The 24,563-nt window shown below is 38.9% G+C and overlaps 1 protein-coding gene across 5 annotated transcripts in view; it reads right to left on the bottom strand.

Annotated features, from left to right (window-relative positions):
* The window catches only part of TFDP2 (transcription factor Dp-2), a 192,638-nt gene that overhangs the window by 69,948 nt on the left and 98,127 nt on the right, over positions 1-24,563 (bottom strand). For 2 of the 5 annotated variants that reach the window (XM_043474221.1, XM_043474223.1), the window contains exon 1: positions 3,845-3,924. The exons of 2 other annotated variants lie outside the window; for them this stretch is intronic. Coding sequence is in view for 1 of the 3 variants with exons in the window: in XM_043474220.1 (XP_043330155.1) it covers positions 4,200-4,230 (31 nt within the window). In the remaining 2 variants the exon portion in view is untranslated. Of the gene's footprint in view, positions 1-3,844; positions 3,925-4,199; positions 4,296-24,563 lie in introns of those variants that run through there. One more of the 5 variants, XM_043474220.1, reaches the window with a different exon arrangement.

Below are 24,563 nucleotides of genomic sequence, written 5' to 3'. Positions count from 1 at the left end.
TCGCTCTCACGAAGAAGCCCATAACCCCTCTGAGACGCTAACTTGCCCCAGACCCTGTTACAAATAAATCAATCAGATGGTAAAGAATCTGCCTGCCACGCAGGAGACCTGGGTTCGATGTGTGGGTCAGGAAGATCCCCTGGAGAAGGGAATGGCTACTCACTCCAGTATTCTTGCCTGGAGAATTCCATGGACACAGGAGCCTGGGGAGCTATAGTCTGTGCAGTCAGAAGGAGTCACACACAACTAAGCGACTAACACTTTCACATTTTCAAGAGAAGCTCTTTTTCTAATATTTACAAAAGGTACCAAAGGCTACAGACAGATTCAGTTTAAAAGTTGCATTCTTAAAACAAATTTAAAACTTTAGGAAACAAACTCAAAAAGACCAAAGACCACCCATGAATTAGAATTTCAAAGCAGTTCTTTTCCTTAGCAAATAAAAACCAGGATTATTATATTCCATATGCCACTCTGTTAACTCATTCAAAACTGCATTGTTATCAATACTCTTATTCCAATACTATGTTTCACTTGAGACTATCACTGAAGCTACATTTAAACCATACTGCCAAGAGCACAAAATCTTAGACATCAGTATCAACAAACTCTTTTCTATTAAAATCTTACCCATGAAAAGATTCTGCAAACTTTTTAAAAATAAGTTCTACTGGGTCCACTTGGCACACAGTAAGTGCTCAGTTAGAAGTCTCTTCATTTCTCTGTCAGAGAAATTGCCAAGAGAGCTGCCAAACTGTGCAACAGAGAGCCAAGTGCCAAAAACAAAGCCCCCGGCTGATGATCTCCGGCTTCAGAGTCAAGAACCAAAAGTTCACTTGAAAACTGGTTGCTTAAAACTTGGTAGAAAGAAAGAATGTTATTACACCATAGGTTCCTGTAGCCACTTGCAAAACAGAGTTAGCTCTTCAGACACTTAAAGCACTGCACTTGTACCTGCTCCTTAACAAACATGTAAAAAGGTTTTCTTTTCAGAAAAACATAGGCATCCGGCAAATCTTCCCTATGACTTGCACACCAGAGATGAGAGAGTTCTAGGTCACCATGAATGGTTTCTAATAGCATAAAAATACGCAAAGCCAAGAGAACATCTAAATCAGCCACTCTCTGGGTCTTCGGAATTGGAGAGAAATGAACAGGAAAGAGTTTACATAGAAGGCAGGAACCACAGGTATTTCACTCCAGAAGTCTTCATTCAGTATGCTATTCTTAAATTGAAGGCTTAACAGTCTTAATGACTTCTGCACTGCTGTTGCTGATGTGGTAATGTACTGTCATACCTACATTTATAATCATAAGTGACATATTTTTGATAACTATAAGCCATGATGCTGTCAAAGTTATGTATCACATGTGAGGTCAGCTTTCTTTTTTCTTTTTCTTTTTCTAGGGCTCTCTAGTCCATTAAAACTATATACATTCTTTGGTCAAAATGATAAAGATTCTTACTCTAATCAAACCTATGACTTGGTAAATCCATTCTAAGCTCCTGTAAGTTAGTTATCTTAGAGAAAAACAATTCAACTGCTACATACTGCTATTCTTTAAACCCTTAATCTTAATTCAAAAAATGGTCTGAAAAGTTTCAAAATCTCTGAATTCTGTTGTCATTACATGAAGCAAAGAAAATCTGGGAAGCCCAGAGATCACAGCGAGGAGCAAGAGAAATTTTTAATAATCTCCTTTAACGTTGCTATCTTTCCCAGGCCTCTCCTTAGAGCAGCTAAACATTTAGAAAACCGTTTAACATTTGCTCCATATGCAAATTTGGAACTACGGTTCAAAGAATTTTCTGGCTAGCATGTATTACTAACTTCATGGTGCAGGGTGGGGGCTACATTTTAGTAAGTGCCTAATCAGAAGTATCTGGTGCTCAGCACTGGTTTCCTAAGAGCTAACTTTAAGAGAGGCATAAAATCGTAATATATATAAACACATACTATATGGGAGCACAGAGCCTCTCTATGTGTTACTTGTAAAAGGAGACATTTTTACTTTACTCATTATGAACTTTACCAAGTGAAAAGCCAGTTTTTTGACTGCTTTCATTTCATGCATATCGCTTCCAAGCTCTTCTTCCTTCTTACCCTTTTCAGCAGATAAACATTCTCCTCTTTCCACGAGCTTACTTGCTCTAAGCTTACTATCCTTTTTTTTTTTAAAGAGGGAAACTACAACACATCATTTCAATTAAACTCAAAATATTTCTCCCACATTTCTTATTCAAAGATCTTTAGGAATAAGTCTCATGCTTCTCACTGAAGATAAAATAATCTCTCTCCAAATGTAAATGATGTCTCACGCTGCAATTTCATTTTGAGCCTTAATACCTACTGTGCAATCACAAACTTTTGCCACCTGAGTATTCCTTATATATTTTATAATGGCTTAGTTTTTTCCATCATGTTATATATGGTTTAATGATCATTTCCTCTATCACTAACTTTCTCACATTTCCACTAATGACACATAAATTATTTTTAATTAAAAAAAACCCACCTCTTCAAAAAGTATGTTACTTGGAATATGTTACTCTGTACTGTTTCTCAAATCTCAATATAAAAGAATAGATTTTGAAAGACTATTTTTTCTTTATTCACTGATTAAGTCAGATTTATGACCGCCCCTCCCCATTCCAGCTACTGTGAATTTTGAATGAAACAACCTCAATTGTAACAGAAGAAACATCTGTTGCTTTTTTTCTTCATCAGTGCTTTCCAAACTGAAAGAAAGCCTCTGCCTGACCTCCTCTCCCTCTCCACCCGCCACCCCCCAACACTAAGCTCCTTCAAACTTTTTTTTAAGTAAATGTATTATTGAAAAGTATACCGTGTCCATTTAAAATGTCTTTATCTAGAAACATTCACTTTACTGAAGTTCAAAGAACAAGTAAATGTTACATATACCACAAAACCAGAGATGTGACTGGGGGAATACTCATTGTAACTGAAATGCAGGCTTCAAGAGTACACTTGAAGAGATCAAGCTGTCACACATTCTGGGCTCAGGCAGGACTGTTTATGGCTAAAATTTTCTTCACAGGATCCAGCTTCATATAGGATCTTGCACGCTGTATTTCCCTTGCCAATCCAATGCTGACATAATGGCAGTCCCTACCAAGAGGCAGACACCAAATGGTGCCACCCACACTCTCACACTGTGCCTGGTAATAAACCATAAAGCAGTGGAATGCACCGGCCCCTTTATGAGCAAACAATGCCTGAGCTTCATTAGAATACAGCTGACATTTTCAAAGCACAAATACTTTTAAGAAAAATGAACTAGGAAAAAAGGGAATGAAACAGCTATAAAAGCTGAAATATTTTTCTTAAGTGTCGGGTTTATTCCAAAGATCCTGAGGAAGCGGATTTTACTCTTGACAATTTCAAAGTTTTCATAAATGAGAAAAAAAAAATTGTATGGTAAGAGGCAAAGCTGATTTTATTAACCACTGGAAAGAAATGAAAGTAAAAACTCCCTTCTGAATTGCAGTCACAAGTAAGAACCACGAAGTGCCTTTAAAAGGATTTCTTTCTTTAATTGCTTCTTTGGTTCTTGAACAGAGAAAATGGAGCTCCAGAATTATTTCTACATTTTAATTGATTTATATAAGTAATTGAGTGATGAACTAAGCTTACTCTACCCCTCCCCCCCTGCCCACCCCAACCCCCATACCCTGTAGTTTTCCTGTCTGCAACAAGCAAGGACGTCTTGAAATCTGCGTGCTCCTGACTATTTATCAATTTAACATTGCTGCTGTTGAAGAACATAAAATAAACGCTGTAAAAACGCACCCAGCAGTAAGAAACAAAATGATCTCTCTTACCTGGTCTAAAGAAGCATGCCTCTCACTGCAGTACCAACAACACTCTAGTCTTTGTTACCATTCAGAGGAAACTTGAGACTGTGTCAGACATGAGCAATCGAGCTCAGAGACGCTCAATTTAACACACTTCTCAGTAAAACTAAAGAGATGCTCAAGAAAATTGGTTCCTGGCTTTTAAAAGAGGAGTGCTGTCTAACGCCACAAAAACACTTAAAAAGAAACACAGTCATATTAAAGCCTTTCAGAAACAGCCTTAAAATAAAAGTGGTGAAACAACACAACGCCTGACTCGATCCTAACGCTTTTCTAAAAATCACTTGCATTTTAACTGGCCAAAAAACAGGATGGAACTTACTCATGAACTCTGCATATTTCGAATTATACATGTCAGGGTATCTGCTGGCTCCGAAGCAGTCACAAAGGAGAAGATTTTAGTGCATCTTGAAGGCAGAGCAAAAGCACCATAAGTTTGTGGGGTGGGCGGGGGGAGGAGAAACTCTTGAAAAACTGGTCAGCCTTTTCAGCCTATAATAACTGTCCAGCTCCTCTGGGAGGGAAAAAAAAAAAAAAGTCCTGGTTCTGCCCCCTGAGATAGGAGGCTATGCTTCAATGCCAAAATGAATGACAGGCCCATTTCTGATATCAACAAAGAGCAGCTTAATAGTGCTCGTTTTTTTTTTCACTTTCCCACACAATTAGAAGTTCTAATTTTTTCAGGTTAGTACCTTTATATCTAGGGTTAAGTACCTTTCACTACTTTCCCAAGAGAGAACCCAATTATGTTGTCCTAGTTTTTTAAATGATTAATTAAAAATACATACCTAATTATTTTACTGTTTTTTCCTAGGCAGGGAGCTGAACAAAAGATGACCTCTTAAATTCCTTTCCAAATCTAACCTTTGCCGTATCAGATTACCATATGACTAATTATTAATATTAATAAGGAGCTCCTGCATCCTGCCAGGAGGATACCAAGAGAAACAAAAAGTAGGCACCAAATATAAAAAGGTAAAGATTATAAACTTTTCAACTAGCTAGGTGCAAAATCATTTATTAAAGTTCATGTCTCTGATTATACAAATTCAAAACAATAAACACTTCTGATCAACAGACATATGAGCCAAGCACTATTTTGGGCTCTGGGATACAGCAGGGAACACAACAAACAAAAGTCAAATGTAATAAACCCCTGTCTCCAGTGCGTTTGCTTATATCTCAGGTCCCTGAAAGTACAACTCTTAGATGACTAAGGTACCCTTCTTCCTTTGATTAGGTACCACCTAATGGGAAATATTCTCCCTTGAAAGTATAGCTTACTCCAGAGGGCAAGGATCTTCTGCTTGCTTCATTGCTATATCCCCAGTGGCTAAGACAGAGACTGTTAGACACTCAAATAAACATACAGAATAAAAAATTCCAACAGAGCTTTTTCTTAGTCAAATTTTTCTTTATAAATGGATTATGTATGTACCACATCTCACACACAGAGATATGTCAAAAAGATACAGCACAATGTAAATTAAATTGAACTGCAAATACTTATTAGCTTAAAACTGAAAAATACACCTCTATGGGCCTGTAGCTTTTTAGATTCTAAATCTGTTTTCAGTAACAGGTATGAGGTCACTGTAATATTTGAGTAAAGGAATCAGTTAAAATTCTAAACACTAAGTTTTTGTAGACCATCATTTCTCAGGGGCATTTTGAATTTAAAAAAAAACAAAAAAAACAAAAAACAAAACAAGAAACCTGAAAATTACACAGCACCCAATCAGTTTTGTGTACTAAAACCTAGTATGAATACCTCTGTTTATACACCCACATTTGAAAATAACCCACATTTGAAGACAGTCTTCCTATCCCTGCTTCTCACTGTTCTTGATTGCCTTACCAGAAACATCACAATAAATAAGCACATACCTCTGACCTACGAGGTCAGCCCAAAGTGATATCCCATGTCACCCAAGGCCAGGATATTCTGGGGCTAGAAAAGGTCACACCTACTTTGTTACAGTCTTAAAGCAAAACGAAATTAAACTTTCTAGTACTCAGGTACATGGATCCTACTTCTAGGATCCCTAGGACTAGACAGTGATTTACATGTTCAAATATTCTATCCGGAATAGTTAGTACAATAAATTAACAGTAACTTGAGGTCAGGAAGATGCTGTGATGACTGAGGTCAAGTAATCAATAAAATAACATGGAGTCAAGGCTTCCCTCGTGGTCCTGGGGTTAAGAATCTGCCTTGCAATGCAAGGGACACCGGTTCCATTCCCTTGCCAGGAAGATCCCACATGCACCTAAGAGCAACTAAGCCTGTGCAGCACAACTACTGAAGCCCGCATGCCCCTAGAGCCCATGCTCTGTAACACGAGAAGCCACCGTAATGAAAAGCCCACACACAACAGAGTAGATCCCACTCCCCGCAAGTAGAGAAAGCCCTTACAAAGCAACGAAGACCCAGCACAGCCGAAAAATAAATAAATAAAACTTAAAAAAAAAAAAGGTGGAGGCAAAGTAGGATTCCATTGGTCCTGCAGGCGCAACGTTGCTTCTCCCTGACTACCATTCAACTTTCCTTGTATCAGGCAATGAGCTAAGTAGCAAACTGACCTACCCCCTACTGTCTGCTCCAGAGCTCTGATCTTAGGCCTACCTCTATTCTTCCAAATTTCCTCCCCTTATCTGCCCTCCTTGCGAGTGCCTTCTTTGAACTCCCAAATCCTTCACTCACACTATCCTTCAATCCACTCCCAAGCCCTCCTAAGAAGGCAGCTTGAGCACTTCCTTTGGTATACCTTCATGAGCATGTGACACACTGCGGGGAAGTTCATGAGTCTTCCCATTTGCAGAGTAAAACGCATCCAGTGTAGGTTCTCCCAAACAGTTTCTCCTTAATCTTAGATGGAAAATCCATTTAAGGCAATTCCCTGTCAGGCCAGTGATTAGGGCTTGATTCTTGGTCAAGGAACTAAGATCCTATGAGCCACATAGCATGGGAGAAAGGAACAAGGAAGGAAGAGAGGAAGGAGAGAGGGTGAGAGGAAAGAAGGGAGGAAAGGAAGAAAAGGAAAAAAGGGAGGGAGGAAGGAGAGAGAGAAGAAAATACACTTATGCATAATATTATTTATAATACTGATTATACACACTGATTATCTAGCAAACATTAAAGGACTCGAGGCATTCTCTTCCCCAGGTTTATAAGCTGATTTACTTGGACTAAGCTCTGCTATGTTTATTGGCAACCTGACCAAAGATTAATCATATTTTACAGGTACATGTATGACTCTACAGGCAGAAACGACACTGTGATAGCACATTGGTAGTTTTTACTTGCCCCATGCCTGCTTATTACAACTCTCCACCAGATCCATATCATGAGGGATATACTTATTTGCATTTTCAAGTAAAATGTCTAATCTCCCTGAAGAGGGCTATGCCTAAAGCAAAGGGTTCCTGCTATGACTTGCAAGGCTAACTGCTGGTTTCTTACAAACATCACATAGTAACTTGACTTTTGCACCTCTTCTCCCTCTTTCTACCTTTTAAATGTAAACATTTTTCAAGCCTCTGCCCTTGATGCTCCTTTATCCAAGGTTTCCATTCCCTCTTTGGAGGATATAACCCATTTCTACGGCTTTATTACCTTTAGGTAGATGACTACAAACATGCACACGTCTAATCTTAGTCTCTGCTCTCAACTCTTATTTGTAGTTGCCTATTGGACATTTCTGTCTAAATGTCCCACAATGTCAATGCAACTTCTACAGGACTGAACTCCACCTCTGCTGTCCCAAAGCAGCTCACCCACCTACGTTCCCCATCCTTGTTACAAGCACATGATAGAAAGTGATTTTCCATTCTTGCCTCTTCCTTACCATCCAAAGGCCCACACTCTTTCCACAGTTCTCTTTTTTATAAAACACACATCACTTCCCTGATTTAAAAACAAAGTAAATAAAAACTATATATTTTGGTGACTTCCTGATGGCTAGAGCTACACTGTTAACATTGGTAGTCTTAGCCTCATTTGTGCATGTGAGCTAAGTCACTTTAGCTGTGTCCAATGATATTGGAATGGGTTGCCATGCCCTCCTTCAGGGGATCTTCTCAACCCAGGGAAAAGCCCAGATCTCCCGCATTGCAGGCAGATTCTTCACCACTGAGCCACCAGGGAGGCCCCAGCCTTAGCTTTGGATGGCTATTTAAATTTAAACTGACTACAGCTAAATAAAATTAAAAATTCAATTTCCCAGTTGCACTAGACATATGTTAAGTCCTCAACATGTGGATAACAGCTTGCAGACACAGAACATTTCCATCATCACAGAAAGTTCTATTAAACATCTCTGGTCTAGGAATACGATAATAGCAAATGACTTAAGACTGCTGTCTAAATTTTCCTCAGTCTGGCCACAATCTATGACCTTTCTAAACTTCTACCAAAATCCTTCTGCATGCTTTAGTCACAACTGAACTAATGGAGCCCAAAGAATAAAGTGCGGTAGTTTGAGCATTCTTTGGCATTGCCTTTCTTTGGGATTGGAATGAAAACTGACCTTTTCCAGTCCTGTGGCCACTGCTGAGTTTTCCAAATTTGCTGGCATATTGAGTGCAGCACTTTCACAGCATCATCTTTCAGGATTTGAAATACCTCAACTGGAATTCCATCACCTCCACTAGCTTCGTTCGGAGTGATGCTTTCTAAGGCCCACTTGACTTCACATTCCAGGATGTCTGGCTCTAGGTGAGTGATCACACCATTATGATTATCTGGGTCGTGAAGATCTTTTTTGTACAGTTCTTCTGTGTATTCTTGCCACCTCTTCTTAATATCTCCTGCTTCTGTTAGGTCCATAACATTTCTGTCCTTTATCGAACCCATCTTTGCATGAAATATTCCCTTGGTATCTCTAACTTTCTTGAAGAGATCTCTAGTCTTTCCCATTCTGTTGCTTTCCTCTGTTTCTTCGCATTGATCACTGAGGAAGGCTTTTTTTTATCTCTCCTTGCTATTCTTTGGAACTCTGCATTCAAATGGGAATATCTTTCCTTTTCTCCTTTGCTTTTCGCTTCTCTTCTTTTCACAGCTATTTGTAAGGCCTCCTCAGACAGCCATTTTGCTTTTTTGCATTTCTTTTCCTTGGGGATGGTCTTAATCCCTGTCTCCTCACAATGTCATGAACCTCCATCCATAGTTCATCAGGCACTCAGTCTATCAGATCTAGTCCCTTAAATTTGTTCTCACTTCCACTGTGTAATCATAAGGGATTTGAAGCCAGGCTTCAGCAATATGTGAACCGTGAACTTCCAGATGTTCAAGCTGGTTTTAGAAAAGGCAGAGGAACCAGAGATCAAATTGCCAACATCCACTGGATCACAGAAAAAGCAAGAGAGTTCCAGAAAAACATCTATTTCTGCTTTATTGACTATGCCAAAGCCTTTGACTGTGTCGATCACAATAAACTGTGGAAAATTCTGAAAGAGATGGGAATACCAGACCATCTGACCTGCCTCTTGAGAAACCTGTATGCAGGTCAGGAAGCAAGTTAGAACTCGACATGGAACAACAGACTGGTTCCAAACAGGAAAAGGAGTACGTCAAGGCTGTATATTGTCACCCTGCTTATTTAACTTATATGCAGAGTACATCATGAGAAATGCTGGGCTGGAAGAAGCACAAGCTGGACTCAAGATTGCCGGGAGAAATATCAATAACCTCAGATATGCAGACGACACCACCCTTATGGCAGAAAGTGAAGAGGAACTAAAAAGCCTCTTGATGAAAGTGAAGGAGGAGAGTGAAAAAGTTGGCTTAAAGCTCAACATTCAGAAAACTAAGATCATGGCATCTGGTCCCATCACTTCATGGGAAATAGATAGGGAGACAGTGGAAACAGTGTCAGACTTTATTTTGGGGGGCTCCAAAAATCACTGCAGATGGTGACTGCAGCAATGAAATTAAAAGATGCTTGCTCCTTGGAAGGAAAGTTATGACCAACCTAGATAGCATATTTAAAAGCAGAGACATTACTTTGCCAACAAATGTCCGTCTAGTCAAGGCTATGGTTTTCCCAGTGATCATGTATGGATGAGAGAGTTTGACAGTGAAGAAAGCTGAGCGCTGAAGAACTAATGCTTTTGAACTGTGGTGTTGGAGAAGACTCTTGAGAGTCCCTTGGACTGCAAGGAGATCCAATCAGTCCATCCTAAAGATCAGTCCTGGGTGTTCATTGGAAGGACTGATGCTAAAGCTGAAACTCCAGTACTTTGGCCACCTGATGCGAAGAGCTGACCCACTGGAAAAGACCCTGATGCTGGGAGGGGTTGGGGGCAGGAGGAGAAGGGGACAACAGAGGATGAGATGGTTGGATGGCATCACTGACTTGATGGACATGAGTTTGAGTAAACTCCGGGAGTTGGTGATGGACAGGGAGGCCTGGCGTGCTGCGATTCATGGGGTCGCAAAGAGTCGGACATGACTGAGCGACTGAACTGAACTGAAAGAATAAAGGCGAAGGCTTTCCAGGATGAGGGAGGCATTTGCCAGTACCTTGGAGAAGGATCTATGGAATGGGAAGAAACCAAAGGAGTTAGAACAGACTGGGGGTGGTGTGGTGGTGGTGGGGGAAAGAGTGTGCGTTCAGTCATGTCCGACTCTTTGCGACCCCATGAACTACAGCCTGCCAGGCTCCTCTGTCTATGGGATTCTCCAAGCAAGAATATTGGAGTGCATTGCTATTTCCATCTCCAGGGGATCCTTCCTGACCTAGGGATTGAACCTGAGTCTCTTGTGTCTCCTGCATTTGCAGGCTTCAATACTTCACTACTGCACCACCTAGAAAGCCCACAAGTTAGGAAGGAACAGAACTTCAGACCTAAGATTTTAGCCCTAGAGAAAGAATGTGTTGCAGGGGAGAAAACATGAGCATTGGAGTCAGAATATTTCATCGAAATTCAGGTGTTAGCTGAATTACAAGATAAACTCCTTTCAAGCTAGTCTGACCTGAACCGTAACCCATTGCCTCACCTTGCTCAGTGAATGCAAGAAAGAGTAACAGAATCAAACTAGGAGGGCCAAGAAAGCAGAGGCTCTCAGGAGCTCGAAGGGTGCTAGGACTGTGTCTGACCCACTCCTTCCTTTTCCCTCTGATTTTCTCTCATGTCAGCATGACTGTCTTTCACTATAGATCTGCATTCTCCAGCTGGTGGGAAACATGGCTACTGATGTATCACTAGTTTGTATCTTATAGATTCCATTAACCTTCTCTCAGCCTGAGCCCTAACATATCAGGAAGTCACTCATTGGCTGAACTCGGTCAGGTCCTTGTCTTAGCGAAATGTTGTCAAAGCAATGATGTGCTGGGGTAATCAACTGTGGCCAGAAGGACATTATCTTGTAAAGTGTAATAGTTGGGGAGATGAGGAAGAGATCAGAATCTCACAGATGACACTAAAATCTCTAGCTGAGTATGCCCCATTTTACCACTTGAATTTTGGTCCGGTGCATACATTGTCAGGGCTTCCCCAGAGGCTCAGGGGTAAAGAATCTGCCCACAGTGCAGGAAATACAGGAGATTAGGTTCCATCCCTGGGTCAGGAAGATCCCCCGGAAAAGGGAATGGCTACCCACTCCAGTGTTCCTGCCTGCAAAATCCCATGGGCAGAAAAGCCTGGAAGGCTGTAGTCCATGGGGTGGCAAAGAGTTGGACATGACTAAAGCGACTGAGCACACACACACACACGCATACATTATCTGTTAAGCTTTTTTTTTTTTTTGAAGAAAAAAGTCAACATCATTATAAGTATTAGCTTAGGGCCAAGAATTTCTGGGTTTAAAAAATAAAAAAAGTTAGCAAGACATTAAAAAATTTTTACTCTAGTGTCTCATTTAATTAAATTTCAATTAAAAAATAAACTAAATCTCTAAGACATTTAAATATAGGAGAATACAGAATAGAGTGATAGAATATAGACTAGAATGACTTGCCACTAATCTAGTAAAAGGTAAAGTCAAGATTTAGCTCTAGATTTTCTGACTCCAATGACCGTATTCATAAATCTTCAAAAGTTGGGCAGTGCTGGGCAGAAGGTGGGGTTGGGGGCGGGGGAGGGGGTATTATCTTTACCTCTGTAAGGCCACACTGTTCACTTCACAATAGATTCTTTTCTAAGCAGCAGAAACTTTAGGTTTCAAACTTCCTTCCCCTTTCAGAAAGTTTAATTTTCTCTCTTCACCGAGTTCATCTTAACGTGTAAGATGAAGAGATCTTTCCTTTCTAACTGCTGCCAAACTAAAAACATCCTCCTTTCCATTTGACTGAATTGCTTTTAAGTGTAGTATCTATAGCTACTATCTCACATTTTTACAAACTATTAATTATATTTCAATTCTTAAAAAATGCACCAAGTATTTCCTACATAACAACTACTGAGCTAGGCACTAAGGATATAAAAAAGAAAGACTCGGCCCTTATCCTCAAAGAAACAAACTAATTTGACTTCCCTCCAGCTGCCCAAAAGAAACTGCACTATCAAGAGTAGACAAGGAGCTCTACCTTGATAAATTAATGTATGCTTATGGTCCATAACCTTGCTAATTTGACCGTGCTGATCTCACAAATCTCAACTCGTTAATACCATTAAAACCATTCTCTCTTGGGTTTTTAAAGACTATTTCTTCTGTTTCACTTCAACTAGAGGTTGGTTTCTTTGCTTTTTCTCATTACTTGTATTCTACATGGCTCAATCATGGCCCTTTGTTCTTACTATATCTTTGCTTTAGAAAGTGACTGGCCACATAATTTATTGTCCAAACTGGGTAAACCATTGAGCGTTAAAGGGGAGACACTATTAATAATTATATTGGGATACAACTTAAGCCATTTGGAAAAACAGGATCAAATGGATTCCTGCTTAAACACCTTCAATGGCTCTCTTCTCCAGATCTTGATGCAAAGCACACAAAAGTCTATTTAGAACTAATTACCTCTTGTAAGTTAAATTTACACCTTTTTTATGGCCATCTCTCAAATCTACCTCAAAACCTACCTTCACTCAGTCCTTAGAGTACTATAGTCCATCTGGTGTCAAGTTTCATTTGCCTTCTTCCCCACCCAATAGAAACTTCATTACTTGCCCCCGGTCAACAGGGCCCAGAAACTATTAAGAAGCCCCATTATCCAGATGAGAAAAGGGAGGTTTACCATGTCCTCTTGGGAAGGAAATGGCCACTGGCTCCAGTATTCCTGCCTAGAGAATTGCATGAAGAGGAGCCTGGTGGGCTAGAGTCCACGGGGTTGCCGAGAGTCAGCCACGACTGAGGGACTGCCACACACACCACATCAAACACTTGAATAAATGCTACAAAGTGGTACTACTGTGACTCTAAGCCAGTTCTTAACTCTCAAAGTCCACACAGTTAATGACTATGGATATTAACTAAAGATATAAATTCAATGAGTAGACGTAATCAGAAGGCTTACTAAAATCTAGATATTGTTCTTCATGTCATATATTAAGGCCACATAAACTATTCTAAATGAGAAAAAAAATAAAATCACTTCAGTCCCCTGCCTATACATCTTTCATGGTTTCCTCATCAAACAGATCACATTAGGTCCTTAATGATGGGATCCCAAGTTGCTTTTCAAGGTCTATTTCCCAGAACTCCAGAGGCATAAATTAGTTACCATTCCCTGAACAGACCATGACCTTACTGTTAAACCCTCAATATTCTTCACCTGCTAAACCAGTACTCCTCCCCACAAACCATAAAATGCTGCCTCTTCCATTAAGATACTCCCAATTCCCTGAAGGTGATTTGGCCTTATTTTAAGTTTCCACAACACTGTGGACATACATTTATTGTAACATCTATCACATTCCTTTGTAACTTACATGTCTATCACTTCTGATAGCATGTGAATTCTTCTACGACAGGTTTTTGGCTCACCTTCCATCTCTGCACCCTTTCTGTCCAGAAAACTATACTGCACACAGTGTGTACTCAAATAGTATCTATTAAATAAACGAGTGGACAAGTGTCCTTTACTGATCAGACACCTTCAGTAGCTTCCCATCTGTTAAAAGAATGCCACTGACAGCAGAAGAAATTTCATCTGCTATTGCCTGAATTCCAGAGTCTTGATTAGATTTCAGATGAATTCTTATGACTGATAACTTTCCAATACTAATTACCACCCACTGACTGTCTTCTGTAATGGTTTCCCAAACATGCCAGAGATACTCCTGAAGTCCTGTCCTAAACACGCATGTAGCAAAGAGGATTCTAGGGAGATGGCAGAACAGGAAGCAGCAGGAATCTCTGCTCACCTGAGTGACAACTGCAGGGGCACAGTCTGTCTCAGGCAACTATTTTGAAACTCCGGACTAATGAAGTCTTGTGACTTCCAGGGGAAGGTCTGCATGGTAAACTGCAGCTAATTCTGGCCCACTGAGACGGTGGTGCACGCGGAGCTCCCCCTCCCCCGTCCCTGCCACGTGGCAGGCAGCTGAGCACGTGGTCCTGGAGCAGCCTGCACGCAGCACGTGGGAACCAGGTGGGCAAAGAGGACCCGGTTCCAAGTACCAGGCATCTGTGTCCTGACCGCGGACTGCTGCTTACAGCCCACAGAGGTGCAAAGAAGTGGGTGCATCCCTGGTGCACCTCCCTCAGTTGTTCCAACTCCTCCCCCTCTGGCTGAAGTGACTTCCAGGGGATTTAAAGGACTGGTGTCCTTCCCTCCCTCCCTCCTTCATTTTTTCTCTTTTTCCCCTTCCCAGAGCTGGACATTAAAAAACAAGAGCTTCTATGGGGAAAATTAGAAAGTGACCGCACACACCCAGGGAAAGGCTCAGAAAAGACCTGAGAAGACCTTAAGTCTACACCTCAGGCTCATCTTTGGTACAGTGACAGCCCACAGCAATTCTTTTTTTTTTTTCTTTCTAATGAACAAGACAAACAGCAAACCCCGGGGAAGAGTGAAATTCTGATTTCCAGAGTTACTGCATTATTAGATCTAAACGCCCAGTTTTCAATGAACAATCACAAGACATACAAAGAACAGGAAATTATGGCCAATTCAAGGGAAAAAAAAATCAGCAGAAACTGTCCCTGAAAAAGTTCTGATGGTAGATAGATTAGATAGACATTAAAACAACTGTCTGAAAGATGCTCAAAGAACTAAAGGAAGATGTAGAGAAAGTCAGGAAAATGATACATGAATAAAATGAAAATATCAATAAACAGAGAGAAAAACCTAAAAAGAAATTGAAAAAAAAAAAACCTCTGGAGCTGAAAAACAAAATAAATTAAATGAAGAAAGAATCGGCAAACATGAAGACAGGACAATGGAAATTATTAAGCTTGTGGAACTGAAAGAAAAAAAAAACATGAAGAAAGATGAACAGAGCCTAACGGACCTGTGGGAAACCATGAAGCAGACCAACCATGTTCACTGTCAAATTTCCAGAAGGAGAAGACAGAAAAGGAAAAGTGAGTATTTGAAGAAACAGTGGCTGAAAATTTTCCAAATTTAATAAAAGACATGAATATGAACATCCAAGAAGCTGAACAAGCCCCAAATAAAATGTACTTGAAAGAGATGCATCATAATCAAACTTGATCTTTCAACAAAGAGAGGATCTTGAAAGCATCAAGTAAAAAGTGGATTGTCACATACAAATCACACATCTCACAAGGGGTTAATATCCAGAATATATGAAGAAGTCTAAAACTCAACAAGAACAAGAGGAAACAAACATTCAGATTAAAAAATGGGCAAAGGTCTTTAAAAGATGTTTCTACAAATAGCCAATATCCACATGAAAATATGTTCCACACTGCTAATCATCATGGAAATACAAATCAAAATTACAATGAGGTAAGACCTCACACTCATTAGGATGGGTCACTATTAAAACACCCCAGAAAACAAGTGTTAGTGAAAATGTAAAGAAACAGGAATGCTTGTATACTATTGATGGGAAAGTAAAATGGTGCAGCTGCTATAGATATAGCAGAATGTTGACTGTCCAAAATATGAAAAATATAATTATCATGATTCTGCTGGGTCAATTCAACTGATAGACATACTTAATTAAAAGTAGGCTTTTAAAGAGATAAATGCACTCCCATGTTCATGGCAGCACTACCCACCATAGTTAAAAAATGAAAGCATCCCATTTGCCCACTGACAGATGAATGATAAGCAAAATGTAATATAAACATACAGTGGAATAGTATTCAGCCTTAAAAAGGAAGGAAATTCTGCCATATGCTATAACATGGATCAACCATGAAGGTACTAAGTGAAATAAGCCAGTTGCAAAAAGACAAATACTGTATGATTCAACTTATATAGGGACTTAAAAGTAATCAATACCATAGAGACAGAAAACAAATGGTGGTTACCAGGGACTCGAGACTTTGGAGTCTTACTTTGGACAGCAAGGAGATCCAACCAGTCCATCCTAAAGGAGATCAGTCCTGGGTGTTCATTGGAAGGACTGATGCTGAAGCTCCAATACTTTTGCCACCTGATGCAAAGAACTGACTCATTGGAAAAGACCCTGATGCTGGGCAAGACTGAAGGCAGGAGGAGAAGGGGATGACAGAGGATGAGATGGTTGGATGGCATCACCGACTCGATGGGCATTAGTTTGAGTAAACTCCGGGAGTTGGTGATGGACAGGGAGGCCTGGTGTGCTGCAGTCCATGGGGTCGCAAAGAGTCGGACACAACTGAGCAAGTGAACTGAACTGAACTGAACCAGGGACTAGGGAGAAGAAATTGGGAGGTATTGCTTAAAAGGTATAGAAGTATTGTTTAAAAGGTTCAATTTTACATGATGAAAAAGAGTTATGGGGATGTATGGAATGATGGTTGCACATTATGAATATGTTCAGTACCACTGAACTGCATACTTAAAAATGGTTAGGACCGTGGATATTATGTGACATGTATTTTACTACGATTTTTAAAACTGGGGAAAAAAAAGAAAAAACAACATATGTACAAGTGGGAACAAAGGATATATAGGAAATAGCTGTACTGTTTGCTCAATTTTCCTGTGAACCTAGAACTTTGCTAAATACACACACATATATATAGTGTATTTAAAAAGTATACAAGAGTCTTGTCCAAAATGTCTTTCCTTCTTCTTTAACCTCTTCAAAGTCTATCCACTTCTGAGCAGCCGGCTCAATACTTCCACCTCTACTGTAAGAGCTTTTCTCCTCTCTAACTTTTCTCCTCTAAATTGCTACATGCATGCTGTGCATGCTAAGTCACTTCAGTTGTGTTCGACTCTTTGTGACCCCGTGGACTGTAGCCTGCCAGGCTCCTCTGTCCAAAGGATTCCCCAGGCAAGAATACCGGAGTGGGTTGCCATGCCCTCCTGCAGGGGATCTTCTTGACCCAGGGATCGAACAGGCATCTCTTACATGTCATCCGGTGTTGTCAGGCGGGTCCTTTACCACTAGCGCCACCTGGGAAGCCCAAATTCCTACATAAAATACATTAAACTATCAAGACCAATATAGATAAGATGGATTAAACACGTGTTATAAAAATAGCATCTGTATAATCTAAGTTAAACTCAATTAAAGTACATGACAAATTCTTAAAGAGCTGTTTACAGCTGTAAAAATTAAGTTTCCTCATTTAACCTACACATATTTACTGTTTAAAATGTGCCAGCCTAAAAATACACTGGTGAAGGGAAAAACAATCCCCAGCCTCAGGAAGACATGGTCTGATGGAGGAAACCAGCAACACATACGAAAATATCAACTGTATTCACGGCTAGGAAAGAAGCTAGTGGGCGTTAGAGAGGGGAAGGGGTATGACAGGTATGCTCTTTCAGATAAAACAGGTGGTCAGGAACATTTCTCTGAGGGGAGAGCTATTTAGCTGCCACCTGGAAGATGGGGAGGTGTCGACCATGGTAAAAGCAGGGAAAAGAGAAATTTATGTAGAAGAATAGAATTGTGAAAAGGTTCATATAATACCCATAACTATAAGTAAAGCCAGTAAACTGGGCTTCCCAGGTAGCTCAGTGGTAAAGGATCCACCTGCCAATGCAGGAGACAAGAGTTCGATCCCTGGTCTGGGAAGATCCCACATGCTGTGGAGCAACTAAGCCTAAGCGCCACAACTACTAAGCACACACACTACAACGACTGCAGCCGTGTGCCCTGAAGCCCGTGTCCCGCAATAAGAGCAGCCGCTGCAACAAGAAATCCACAGACCTCAACTAGAGAGTAGCCCACACTCACTGCAACTAAAGAAAAGGAAGGAAGGCAGGAAGGAAGACGCAGCACGGCTAAAAATAAATAAATATTTTTTTTAAAAATCAGCTTTTTAAAAAAAGTAAAGTCAATAAATTGAAACTGAGGAAGACAAGTAAAATACACATAAGGGAGTGTCTGTGGGGAAATTTGCTAATTTTGGTTATTTACACGAAACAGTAGAAGGAACCCACTTCTTATTTTCTTATTTGGGGCTAAAAGCAAAGAACATGGAGAAAAAATTAGAGCCACGTGGAATCCAAAAATCAAAACAGAGAAACACAACTGAACACACACTCATAGATGTAGAGAACAAACAGGTAGTTGCCATAAAGGAGAGGGGATGAAATAGGTGAAAGAGATTAGGAGTTACAAAACCTCTGGTTATAACATAAACAAACCACAGGGATGTAACAGACAGCACAACGTATGTGGTCACTAATATTGCAGTGACTTTGTATGGGGACAGATGGTTACTAGACTTATCATGGCGATAATTTCTTAGTATATGTAAATGTCAGATCACTAGGTAGCATACCTGAAACTAAAATAACACTGTATTAACAACTATACTTCACTGAAAAAGCTCTAACTTTAGTCACTTACTAGCCATAAGACTTGGGCATCTCATTGAATATTTTCAAGTCCCTGTTTCCTCATCTATAAAATAATACAACCATCATTAAATGTTTTTTACTCTAATATATACTAAAAAAAAAAAAAATCAGGATCATGAATGCCATTCTGACCAGAAAACTAAAACAGAAAAAGAAAGTTATCAGACCTTGATAAATATTCTCTAAAAACAATCATGAATGCATAATACTCCACTGAGTGGATGCATCATACTTTATTTCCTTATAAATGGATATTTACACAGTCTCTTTATTTTTGCCATAATAAACTCATGAAAGAATTACCTCTGCACTCAAGTCTCTTACTCTTTTCTAGTGACAAAATGTCAGAAGGGTTTGCACTCGGTCAAGGAATGTATATTACTGCAAGGGGTTTGATAGGTATTATTACCATGGAGTTGTGAAGAGTTGGACACAACTGAGCGGCTGAACAACATCATTACCAGTTTGCTCCCCAGAGTGCCTGTGTTAATTCAGTCTTAGATAAAAAGATAAGAATAAATAGAATAAAAAGTGGATATGAAATGAAGATACAAACTTTTCTTACCTTTGCCAACACAGGTCATAATTCTAGAAAGTCTTTGTTAATTTGATAGAGGAAGATGTTGTCTTTAAGCTTTTTACGTGGTTTTTCTAGTAGTCATGTATGGATGTGAGAGTTGGACCATAAAGAAGGCTGAGAGCCGAAGAACTGATGCTTTTGAACTCTGGTGCTCAAGAAGACTCTAGAGTCCCTTGGACAGCAAGGAGATTAAACCAGTTAATCCTAAAGGAAATCAACCCTGAATATTCTTGGAAGGACTGATGCTGAAGCTGAAGCTCCAATACTTTGGCTGCCTGATTCGAAGAGCTGACTCACTGGAAAGGACCTTGATGCTGGGGAAAACTGAGGACAGGAGGAGAAGGGAACGACAGAGGATGAGATGGTTGGATGGCATCACCGACTCAGTGGACATGAGTTAGAGCAAACTCTGGGAGATGGTGAGGGACAGGGAAGCCTAATGTGCTGCAGTCCACGGGGTAGAAAAGAGTCGGACACAACTGAGTGACTGAACAACAATGGTATTACTCTCCTCTTGTCTGTGGCCATTTCTCAGATCTGCCCTGTTTCTGAAGACCTTGACAGTTTTGAGGAGTACTGGTCAGGCATGTTGTAAAAAGCCACACAGTCTGGATTTTTCCGTTTTTTTTTTTTTTTTTTCCTCTTATTGTTAGATTAGGGTTATGGGTTATTGGGAAGATCTCGTTACATCATATCAAGGGCATATGCTATCAAAATAATTTCTGACTATTAATGCTAACTTTGAGGATCACCCGGGCAAACTGCTGTTTCTAGGTTTCCCCACTGTCAATTACTGCCCCCTCCACCACATATTCACAGCAGTTTCTCTCTGGAAGCACTGGAAGAAAGGGAGAAGTTGGAGGGTCTGAGCTCTACCTCCTTGAGCAGGAAGTAAACTATATCATCTTTCGGAATTCTGTGCAGGAGACTTGTCTCTTCTCCCCTACTTATCTATTCAGTCACTTATTTATATGAATACCTATTTGTTTGTTGTTACTTTTTATCTTCAGGTTAAAATCCAACATTACGTTATTTATTTTGCTGCTCCAGTTGCTCCAGTTTGGGCCATTGGGATCTTTTTCAGGTTGGCTCCTGTGGGGGTTTGGCATGCTCCAACTTTTTTTTTTTTTAATATTTCCTTACTTTCTCGTCCCATGAGACACTCCAGGTTCATTTTGTATATTTCCTGCCCATACGCAGATTAGCTATTTTTCCATGGAGCCCCTGAATGTCTTTACTGGAGATCAGTATTAGAAACCAAGATCTAGGTGGTGGGAGACATTACTAACTTTTTAAAACTCTAACAATATTTGATGGAAATGGCAATACATAATTTTTACTTGCTTTGGAAAGAACTGTCAACTTCAAAATACTTATTTTTTCAAGACTTGTCTTATACTATATTTATACTTGTCTTATACTTATAGTTTCTTAGTATACAATAAAACAATTGCTTTTCCTTTATATCACAGAAATGATAATACTTTACCTATCACTGGTATTTTCTCCACCTGCTAATGCAAAATTTCCAGACACTTCAAAGTCTCCAACAGCTCACAGAATTTCTGTGAGCCTTGACAGGAAATACCTTCAGCCTTAGCTGTACATTAGAATCAACTGGGAAACCTAAAAATCTCATGTCCAAAACACATCTCAAACCAACTCCATCAAAATCTCTGAGGGTGGGAAGTACTGTTCTAAAGGTCTCAGGCGATTACAGTTTGTATCTAAGCTAGAGAAACACCAATGTAGTCTTTCACATGGCCTCACTGAGAGTACTGCTGAGTAATGCCGCCTGCACCAGGCACAGATCACCTCCCGACTTCTCTGCAGAAACTGTGTGTCCATAAAATGCCAGAGCTTCCGGTTCTGCCTTTTTTGAAACAAGGAAAAATATTCTGCTCCCTTGCTAGATTACCTCATAAGAAATACACATAAGCAGCACTGCTTGTGACTTAGTAAGATGATTTGTTAAGTTATATTTTTAAAGATAACTGTTATTTTCATAAAAACTTATACCCACCCTATTCTCATAGGATTCACACATGACTTCAGAGGTCTGGCCATAAGATAAAACTCAGTAATTCCCATCATGCAATATGCAGAATCATTTCCCCTTTCCAAAGGCCAAGATTTTTCTTAAAGATTCAACCTCTTTTTTCCTCTGAGGTACACTGAACATAATCATGGCAACATCAGAAGCCAAACCTAGCTCAACTCCGGACTGACTCACTAAATCCCACAAATGCCATAACAGAAGTAGAAGTGTGCCCATTTCCATGTATAAATACTATTCTTATTTCAAGCTCTACTGTTCTTCTATACAAAGCATCAGGCATTAAATTAAAATTGTAAAATATACACAAAAGGGAAAAAAAACAAACCCTACTAAAAGAAATGAAGCAGCCAAGAAACACAGACTCATACATGACCTGGATGTTGAAAATATCAGAAAGGGACTTTAAAATAACTATATCCACTTTCTCTTTACTAGACTGGAAGAAATTTTTTTCCTAAGTTTAATCACTTGAAAAGATAATTGAGAGTCTAAACTAGAACACTAATAAGCTATTATAATAGGGCTTATAACATTTAAAATTAAATGCATGCTATTAATAGCACAAAAGAGGAGAAAGAAAAAGGAAGTATACGAAGTATGGCAAAAATTCTTTGAAAGCAGACTGTAATAACTTAAAGATGTACACTATAAACCCAAGGGCAAACCACATTAACAAACTGAAAAACAAAAGTCATATGATCATCTCAACAGATATAGAAGAAACATCTGACAAAACTCAACAGCCATTCATGATTAAAAAAAACTGTCATCAAAGTGGGTCTGGAGGGACATATCTCAACATAATAAAGACCACTTATGACAAAATCACAGCAGAAATTATACTCAAGGGTGAAAAGTACTCACAGCTAAAATTATACTCAAAGGTGAAAAGCTGAAAGTTTTTCCTCTAAGATTAAGAACAAGACAAGGATACACACTCTCATAATTTTTATTTAACAGAGTATTGGAAGTCCTAATCAGGGCAATCAGACAAGAAAAAAATAAATAAAAGGAAGCTAATTATAAAGGAAGAAGTAAAACTGTCACTGTTTGCAGATATCATGACACTATATACAGAAAATTCTAGTCTCCAATAAAACCTGAATTCATCAATTAATTTGGTAAAGTGGCAGGATACTAAATTAACCTACAGAAAGACTTCTGTAGATTGCATTTATATACACTAACAGCACACTATCAGAAGGAGAAATTAAGGGAAAAAAAATCACACTTACCACTGCATCAAAGAGAATAAAATATCTTGGAATAAATTTAACTAAGAAGGTAAAAGACCTATACTTGGGAAACTGTAAGACAGTGTAAGATAACACAGAGATATGCTTGTTCATGGGTTGGAAGAATTAATATTGTCTAAATAAACATACTACCCAAGGCAACCTATATATTCAATCCAACCCCATTAAAACAGTCATGGCATTTTACACAAAACTATAACAAACAGTACTAAAAGATTCTGAATAACTGAAGCAATTTTGAAAAAGAAAAAATGAGCTGGTTATCATGCTCCCTGACTTCAGACAATACTACAAAGCTACAGTAAGCAAAACAGTATGTAACTGACACAAAAACAGATACACAGATCAACAGAACAGAGAGCCCAGAAATAAACTCATGTACTTATGGTCAATTAATTTACAACAAAGGAGGCAAGAATATACAAGGGGGAAAGTCAATTTCTTCAATAAGTTATGTGGGGAAAACTGGACAGCTACATACAAAAGAATGAAATTAGAACATTTCCTTACACTGTATACAAACATTTAAGACGTGAAACCATGAAACTCCTAGCAGAAAACATAAATAAATAAATAAATATAAATATATATATATATAAATATACTAAAAAATAAAATATATAAATATATAAATAAAATAAAAAATAAAATATAGAAATAAAATAAATAAATATAAATAAATGTCATAAATCGCAGTAAGATCTTTTGGATCTGTCTCCTAAGTAAAGGAAACAAAAGTAAAATAAACAAATGAGACCTAATCAAACTTAAAATCTTTTGCAGAGCAAAGGAAACCAACAACAAACAAAAAGACAATCTACTGAATGGAAGAAAATATTTGCTAATGATATGACCAATAGGAGTTATATCCAAAATATATAAGCATCTCATACAATGCAGTATCTAAAAAGCAAAAAGCCCAATCAAAAAATGGGTAGAAGACCTACATAGATATTTTCCCAAAGAGACATACAGATGGCCAATAGGCATATGAAAAGATGCTCAACAGTGCTAATCATCAGAGAAATGCACTCAAAAATCACAAGGAAGTATCACTTCATACCTGTCAGAATGGTTATTATCAGAGAGACCACAAATAACAAGCGTTGATGAGGATATAGAAAAAAAAAAGGAACTCTCATGCACTGCTGGTGGGAATGTAAATTGTTACAGCCACAATGGAAAATAGTATGAAGGTTCCTCAAAACACTAAAAATAGAACTATCACATGGTCCAGCAATTCTGCTCCTAGGTACATATTCATAGAAAATAAAAACAGCATTTGAAAAAATACACGCAGCGCAATATTCATAGCATTATTTACAAAACAGAAGCAACCTCAGTGTCCATCAACAGATGAATGGATAAAGAAGTGATACGCACACACATACACTGAAATACCACTCAATTATAAAAAAGAATAAAATCTTGCTATTTGCAGCAACATGGGTGGATCAATTTCTACCAAACATTTATAGTAAAACTAACACTATACAAACCCTTCCAGAAAACAGAACAGTAGAAAACAATTTCCAACTCATTTGCTAAGGCTAGCACAACCCTGATACCAAAACTGTTAACAAAGAAATACTAAGAAGATTCCCAGTCAATATCCTTCATGAACATGGTCTCAAAAAACCTTAACAAGCCTTAGAAAGGAATGAAATTCAGATACATACTCTGACATTGATGAACTCTGACAACAATATGCCAAGTACAAAAGACAGATACAAAACGACAAACAATCTAAGTTTCTAATTATATAAGGTATCTAAAATCATCAAATTCAGAGGCAGAAATTAGAACAATAGTTACCAGTAGCTAGAGGAAGGGAAACAGGGAATTATTATTTCATATGTATGGACTCAATAAAGGACAGAAATGGTATGGACCTAACAGAAGCAGAAGATAT

Source organism: Cervus canadensis, chromosome 7 (genome assembly GCF_019320065.1).
Source record: "Cervus canadensis isolate Bull #8, Minnesota chromosome 7, ASM1932006v1, whole genome shotgun sequence".
Lineage (NCBI taxonomy): Eukaryota > Metazoa > Chordata > Mammalia > Artiodactyla > Cervidae > Cervus > Cervus canadensis.
The sequence above is the reverse complement of the archived record's forward strand: the minus strand, read 5'-3'. Positions and strand labels throughout refer to the sequence as shown.